Raw genomic sequence first — 8,402 nt, forward strand, 5'->3', positions numbered from 1 at the left:
GTCTGGACCAGAATGCTGAGAAAGGACCGCTCCTACTCTGGTGTCAGATGCATCCACTTCTACGATGAATTAAAGAGAAGAGTCAGGCTGGGTAAGGACAGGCACGAAGGTGAACAGCCCCTTTAACCTCTTGAAAGCAGAGTCTGCTTCCGGGGACTAGACTACTGGGATGGACGTGAAGGTGAGTCTGGTAAAGGAAACTGCAACTCTGTCTCTCCAAACAGGACAGGTTATAGAGACGTCTAGAACCCCTCCTCGGCCCGGAATTTTGCCAAGATGTTAGCGTTTAACAGCTGGAAGTTATACCCTTCTCGCCTCCCTTTTCTCCAAAGCCTGTCATTCCAGTCTCCCCAACCGAGGCTCAGTCTGTTCCTGTTCCTGAGCTATCAGCCTCCCCTGCCGAGGCTCAGCACTTTCCTGAGTCGTTGGCCAATCCTGTTGAGGCTCGTCCTGTTCATGTCCCTGAGCCATCAGCCTCTCCTGCCGAGGCTCGGCGCGTTCCTAAGTCGTTGGCCGATCCTGCTGAGGCTCCCCCTGTTTCAGTTCCCGAGCCGTCGACCGCCTCACCAGAGGTCCATTCCATTCCAGTTCTGGAGCAGCCGGCCACCACACCGAGGTCCAGCCCGTTCCAGTTCCCGAGCCGTCGGCCGCCTCCAGAGGTCCAGTCCTTTCCAGTTCCTGAGCCGACAGCCGCCTCTCCCGAGGTCCAGTACATTCCAATTTCCGAGCCGCCGGCTGCCTCTCCCGAGGTCCCTTTCGTTCCATTTCCTGAGCCGTCGGCTGCCCATCCCGAGGTCCACTCCGTTCCTGTTCCCGAACTGTTGGCCGCCTCTCCCGAGGTCCACTCCGTTCAAGTTCTCAAGCCATTGGTTGCCCCTGCCGACGCCCAGCCTCTCCTACATGGCCCCACCTACAGAGCCGTCCTCCGGAGCAGCTCCGCTCCTCTGCCCCGAGGTCTGGTCGACCTCCAGAGTGGTCCCGCTCCCTGGCCCGGCGCCTTGGTCGCCCTCCTTAAGGACTCCTCCTACCTGACTTGTTCGCTCAGGCAGGGTTCCAGCTCCCAGGCCATCCGCCTGAGGGGGTTTTCACTCCTTGGAGCCCCCCTCTGGACCACCTCCACTCGCCCTGCTCGGTCCTTTCCCTCTTGTTTCCCTGGCCTGCTCAGCCTGTTGGGAAACTGCAGAATAGACTGTGTGGGTGAGCCGCCAGGGAAGGATCCAGTGCCACGCCCACCTCCAGACGCACAGATAGAAGACACATAGGAGGGGAGGGGAAGCAGAGGAAAACAAAAGCAAAAAAGGGGAGAGACAAACACACCCTAACATTATGAGGGACTGGATCCCAGTGCATAGCAATTATAATATAATATATATTATAATTGATATATTATTAATATAATATATCAATTTTAATATATCAAGAGCTATTCCATTATATATTGATATATTTTATATATTATAATTACTTTATTATTAATATATTATATATTTTATAATTTCTCAGCATTTTTTTTTTTTTTATCTTCCTCCCGTTTTTTCAGGCAAAAACTATCTGAAACACAACAATGGCAGTACACACAGGCATGGTTGAGGTTTCCTTCGACTTTGATCAATATCTGTCTACATTTGGAGCAGAAATGAGTGAAGAACTGTTGTATATTAAGTTTCAGCAGTTTCATCCAAAGTTACATAAGTCCAAGCTTCATTCCTCGGAAGTCATTCCCCTCCAGCCACTTGCGAGTTCTTGAGGGATATTTAAACTGAACGACAGAAGAGGAACATTCAGTGACGTAAGCGCACGTTGAGCCAGTTGTAACTAGGGTTGGGCACTAAAAACTGGTGCCAACATGGCAAGGAAAGCAGATTTCATTGCCACTTATATGCCTGAGCTGTCGATTGAAATATTTTCCCTCTGGAGCACCAGATATCGTATTTTCATCATCATCGCGTGATCGCAAAAGACTGTTTATTATTATTATGTATTAATTTATCTTACTTTAACAATTATTGTATCACTATAATAATTACGTTTTTCATTTTGTTTTTATATGCATTCACCAACCATTTATTTATAACCAGTCTAAAAGCTCCTTTTCAAGCCGGACCTGCAGCAGGGGGTAGCATAAAGACAAACATCAAAGTTATACTAGATCAGCGCTTCCCAACCAATATTCTGCCTCTATTCCGTTTATTACTAAATATATCTGAAAGCCTCACAAACATTTATGACTGTGCTTATTATTGTGGCCTGCCGTCTACTACTATTTCTCACTTTCAGTGTGAAACTCAAGCTTGTTCAGATGAACACAGTGCTGGTATTCTGGCTGTCAGTGATGAATTAATACATCCTTGCAACTTTGATCTTGCAACTCAAGAGCTATTCCATTCTATTTTGTGAGTGGAATTGTGAGTCTAAGTGGTGGAATTTGAATTTGGCAGTGGTTGAAAATAACTGTAATAGATACTTTACCAAATGTATACCATACGCAGCAAAAGGTAACGAGAAACCCACGGAACTATCCACAAAGTTGTGAGTACAGACATCAAGTGTCTGCAGTTCACTTCACACTTGAACCCCTGGTAGGTGGAAACCAAGCTGGCTTCCCGTCCCATAATAAGTTCCTGGCCGCTACAAAGCAAGGCATTTGTTGTTTATGACCGGAATAGTTCAACTACAACCTGTGACGAGTCTGAAATCCAGTACCATGAAAAGACAGGTGTGAAATCAAACAACTTTCATTCAATAGTGCCAAATGAAACACCCAAACCATCAGGCCTGCTACTGTACAGTTAAGATGTTTGTTTATTATCATTATTATAATTATAATAATTATAATTAATAACAATGATAATAATAATAATAATAATAATAATAATAGTAGTAATAATAATAATAATAATAATAATAATAATAATAATAATAATAATAATAAGGTAAGATTAGTATTTTACTGCTTAGATGAAGGGCTTCCCAAACTGTGGCCCATTGATCCCCAGGTTTTGTGTATATAAGCATATCTTTTCACAAATTATTCATAGCAATGACAGTGAGAATTTTCTGTTTTGCATTTTTTTTCATTTGCATTTTTTATCAGTTAAATGTTCATCCACAGCATAGATTTTATTTCATTATTACAGGGGGTGGGGGATGAGGGGGTTTAGGGAATGTGATAGGTCACAGTTTTTTGTCCTATCGTGAAAATAAGAATGAAATAATAATTACAGTACATCGGCTGGATCACTTGCTGTAGTTTAGCCCTATAAGAAGAGGCACACATCTAACCGTCAACAGAATAATTTCAAGTTTATTTCATTTTGTTTCACATGAATTCCATATAATAAGAATACAGTCGAATTCTGAAGAGTCTTTGATATTTTTTTCTGACTTGTCATTATCATAAATACTAATATGAATACATCATACACAATAAACACAGCACTATCCAAAGGCGTAGAGTATCACAAGACATCATTCACCACTAACAACAGAGTATATTTCATTTGAGCATATTTATAAGAGCTACAGTGAGAGAGAAAGACAAGGGGGAACTATAGAGGAAAATAAATAGCTAGGTGCTTCTACGTCGCCCAATTCCTGATTTATTTTTATTTTTTTTTATGTAAATTTGAATATAGATAACCATTTTGATGATGACTGTGGAAGCAAAGAATATACTCTTAACGTCCCAACAGAGGATTGGCAGTAGGAGGTGTGGCGAGTTTGAGAAGAGTATTTATCGCAGCAATCTGTGCTTCTGTATGTGATGTGAAGTCACCACTTGATCTAATTGAATTAAGCATTATATTACTTCACAGCTGGACACTTTACTGCATCCTACAGTCTCAACTTGTCCAATTTGTTCAGGGCTGCCTTTGGGCTGGATATAAGACAAATGCAATCATTCCCCTTGCGTCTCTGAGAGGGAAGAGATGCGGGGGCATAAATGGAGGTATAATGGATATATCGTTGGAACTGTCAAAGAATATTATGTTTCCCATAGTTTAGGCATCTTCAAAACAGCGTTGCTCTGCCATACGGTCTGTAACTACAGTGCAATTTACCGTGAATATGTTTTCCTTGATACCTGTGCAATAGAAACGATGGTTAAAAAACTATAGGATTCTGTCTCACTACATTTTGTCTCACTACATTTTGGACCACATGAAGGCAATCAAAACAGGACAAGGTTCATTGACAAAATTTGATTGATGCCATTACATAAATCCAAACAAATAAACAAACACACTGCTAAACGGTTGTTCACTTCCCTGATTCACAATCTTCACATTAATAGAACACAACAGCAGTTTTTTGGAAAAGCATAGTAGAGGCAAATGTAAGATGCTACCATGCTTACTAGTTTTCATAAACATATGCACTTTTAGATTTTTATATGTCAAATTTTTTTACATTTTTCTGTGAAACACAAGAGCTTAATCCTTCTGCGACAATAACATTTGGACGGAAATATAAAAACGAATCAAAAACAAACGGCTCACATTATTCACTGTAATCACCTCCTAGCTGCTATTGATAAATATCACTTGTCCATATTTAACAATTCCTTTTTTCCCCCCTGTTAACACCACGCCACCACATTGTTTGTGACCTTAACCTCTCGATGGCCCTTAAACCCTCTCTGCAATATGGATCAAGTAAAAAAAGGACAATGAGAAAATAAAAAAATGTCCACGTATTTGGAAACAATTAAACAAAGCATCTGCGTGGGAACAAGAATTCATCAGAAGGGAATTGAAGGACAAAAGAGTTAACCCCTGTGAGCTCCTAAACAGAACCAAAGTAAATTCAATTGAATAACTCTGTGCTCAACATTTGTTGTATAACAACTAATATGGAGTGCACAATTATTCAACTGTGTACATATAATAATATATATCGGCATGATATTTACACAGCACAGACAAATACATTCTCCCAAGTTAAATATTACTACAATTTTCTCATAAATTTAAGTCTTTCCCCATCATAAGATTGATCCTAACTGTTCATCAATGAATGTTTTGGTATTGTATTCAAGTTTTCTCTCGTATGACCAAACAGACAATCCTGTGTTGTCTTCTACAGTTACATAAAGCACGAGAATAAACGTCTTATTACAGCAAATGCCCAGATTTCCCCTATCACCCCCCCCCCCCCCCCCCCAAGCCCTGGCGTCGTCCACCCGTCGATCCATTCCTCCCTCCCTCCCTCCCTCCCTCCCTCCTCTTGTTGACTCACAGACACACAAACAGACAAACAGAGGAGTCGTGGACTTATGGGCGGTGGTAAAGAACTTTACTCCGAAAATCACAATGTCACCCTGGAAGATGAGATAGAGAGGTAAAAAGATGAGATTACCATTAAAAAAAGGACAATCGCATGGAACTGAAGGAGGAGATACTATGCACAGGATAAATTATTGTCATGGGTATATAGGGGTATAAATGATAAACAATTATAACTATGTATTGATTAGCTTAGTGTATGGCTGAACTGCTCGGTGGATGTGTCTGCGCACTCACCATGTGGAGGATGCGTTGCGACGGGACAGGCTCACATCTGATTTGAGTAGGAAGTGGGTTGTTGTTCGTAGCCCTGGCTGTAGTCTCCGCCCTCGTTATAGCCGCCCTGCTGGCCGTACTCAGGCTGGTAGCCTCCCTGGGAGCTGGCGTAGGGGTCCTGCTGGCTGTAGCCCTCCTGGCCGTAGCCGGCCTGGCCGAAGGAGTCAGGGGCCGGCTGCTTCTCCTGAGACGGGACATACGTGCCGGAGAAGGCGGCCATCCAGCCGGTCTCCTTGAACACGAACCACAGGTTTCCGGCCCACAGGATGAGGTTGATGAAGCCGAAAGCCTGAGGACGGGGAAGAGGAGTCAGCGGGAGCATGTGTCGAGGGAATAGCATGTTTTCCTGTTGCCACCTGCTGTACATTAAAGAAACATACCACCAATCAAGTTGAGTTTTAGCCCATCTACTATTTTCAGGTTTCGGAAAATTTGAATATGGTTAAAAAAGTACTTTTAAATTACCTCCTGACCCCGCTGACAACTATGGTAACATCCAATTTTGTCAAAGGTATTGAATTTTGTCGTATTTTCCATTTGTTTATTCAATTTGAAAAGTCGGAAGCAGCATTGCTTCAACATGGAAAGAACAAATACAAAGCACAGCTACAACTATGTACATCCGATAATAATTTGTGTTGTCAGTGGGACCAGGACATCATTTTAAGGTGGAAAACAGACAATATTAAAAATCCAAAAATGAGAGCTATCATCGGGAAAACTGTCATGAAAATGGGATAATGTATGTGCATGTGTGTGCTGACTAGAAAACGGGAAAAAGCTCAATTTGACTCCATTTGTATGGTCCTTTAAACTGGAGTTGCACACAGTTCGGGAAACAACATGAGGCGTAATTCATTTTTCCCGTGGTCTTTTGAAACACACAGAGGACGGGACCACCGGGGACGTACCACAGAGGTGTTGAGGCCGGACACCTTGGGGTCGTGCACCTCACGGCAGCGGTTGCCCTGCTCGTCGCAGGCGGTGATGAGAGTGATCACCCTGTCGGGGTCCGTGGCCGTCTTCACGTCCGACAGACCCTTCGCCCAGGCGCACGAGGACACCAGCCACATGAAGGTGAACACCGCTGTCACGACAAAGTCCTGAGGGTTGGGAAAAAAAAAAAAAAAAAAAGGCGTTCAACCGCCGTCCCGAAAGTGCGACCGTCATCTACATCACCACCGCTGAGGATGAGGACGGACAAACTCACAATCTGGGGCCCCTTGTTGTTCTCGCGATACTTCTCCAGGACGAAGCAGTACACAGCCAGGGCCACCATGGAGTACAGGAAGGAGAAGACTCCGATGGTGACGAAGAACTCGGCTGAGGAGGAGTAATCCCCGACCAGGAAGAGACGCTCGGGAGTTCCCCCCTTGCAGGTGGGGGCATCGAAATACACCTGATGGAGCCTGAGAAGGACAAGGAGAGAGGAGAAGAGTGAGAATGTGGGTGGGTGTGTGTGTGTGTGTGTGTGTGTGTGTGTGTGTGTGTGTGTGTGTGTGTGTGTGTGTGTGTGTGTGTGTGTGAGCAGGACCATTCTTCACAGGAATATTGTATTCATCTCAGTACAGTAGATTTACAGAGGAAAACAAATGGCCAGCATTTAGCCTCGATTTCAAATAGCAATGGAATGATATTTCTGAGCTAATGCTTCCTGCGTGGTATATTTTCTGTGTTTTGTAATTGATGAACAGAAAGATCATTTTCCACCTTTCATTTCAATTTCAGTTGTTATTGCTGTGGGTTCTAGAAATACACACCTGAAGGGATATTCAAATTCTACTTCTATGGCCAGGTCGCTCTCCGACCGGTCCTTACACTCGACGCTCATCTTGAACATTCCAGAGTAACTGCCGCATGTTGAAAAGGCAAAGATCGCAAAGATCTGTGAGAGAAAGACACAGAAAGGGACAGTAAATAGCAGAACAAAGAAAGACAAAGAAATGAAGGTGGATGGACAGACCTGGTGAACTAAACACTAATATATATATAAACTAAACATTATTAAATAAATGATAATAAACATTTTAAATAAATAAATAAAAATAATGATAGAATATATAACACAAGGCCAGACAGACACAAGGACAGATAGATATAAAAAATTTAAATTTGAAACATACAATAAACCTCACAGTTGACTGTACACCATAAAATATGGCAGGATATTGGAAATTAACCTGACATTTTGAAATTTTTAGGCAATAAACCTGAAAAATTAAGTGTTAGACAATAAAACAAACAATAGTTTATAAAAAATAAACCAATATGGAATTTTAATGAAAAATAAACGTGAACATTTTAAGCTGTGTGAACCTGAAAAATGAACTGTTTTTCACATTAAAAATACAATGGACACAATAAAATAAAAACACAGCAGGATAATGACATAACAGTTATAACTAAGCAGTATAAACCTGAGGAATTTAAGTGGTAAAACCCCAAACAAACAGAACACGGCAAGCACACAGCTCCGTATCAACAGATCCACACTTCCAGCTTCTCTCCATTAGAGGACGGTGTCCGCGAGTCTCACAGTCGTATTAACACAAAGAAAAGCCGTAAACAGCCGAGGGTTGTTTACACCCAGAGCTCCAGACGCAGGCCGCCCCATCTGGAGCTCTGCACCAATCACACCCAGCCGCTGACAAAGGCTCGCCGAGTGCAAATCAATGCAGCGCTATCGCCGGGAGCTGCACCTGTTGCCATGGTTACAACAGCTACATTAAAGTTACGTCCGCTTGGCAAACGATGTTTTTTTTTTTTTTTTCTCTCCCTACTTGTTGGGAGGCATTTCTCTGTTTTTGTTAGAAGGCCGATCAGTGGATTTGAGGCTCTGTT

General features: G+C 42.6%; 1 protein-coding gene across 1 annotated transcript in view; it reads right to left on the reverse strand.

Moving 5' to 3' along the window:
* Positions 1–5,233: 5,233 nt before the first annotated feature.
* sypb (synaptophysin b) overlaps positions 5,234–8,402 on the reverse strand; it is a gene marked incomplete at its 5' end in the record, with an annotated part of 9,091 nt that continues 5,922 nt past the window's right edge. Inside the window, 5 exons of the mRNA XM_080014823.1 lie at positions 5,234–5,320; positions 5,523–5,850; positions 6,473–6,664; positions 6,772–6,970; positions 7,322–7,446. Coding sequence (XP_079870949.1) covers positions 5,554–5,850; positions 6,473–6,664; positions 6,772–6,970; positions 7,322–7,446 — 813 coding nt within the window. The 3' untranslated portion in view covers positions 5,234–5,320; positions 5,523–5,553. The remainder of the gene's footprint in view (positions 5,321–5,522; positions 5,851–6,472; positions 6,665–6,771; positions 6,971–7,321; positions 7,447–8,402) is intronic.

This window comes from Zeus faber (assembly GCF_960531495.2).
Source record: "Zeus faber genome assembly, chromosome: 15".
NCBI classification, from domain to species: Eukaryota; Metazoa; Chordata; class Actinopteri; order Zeiformes; family Zeidae; genus Zeus; species Zeus faber.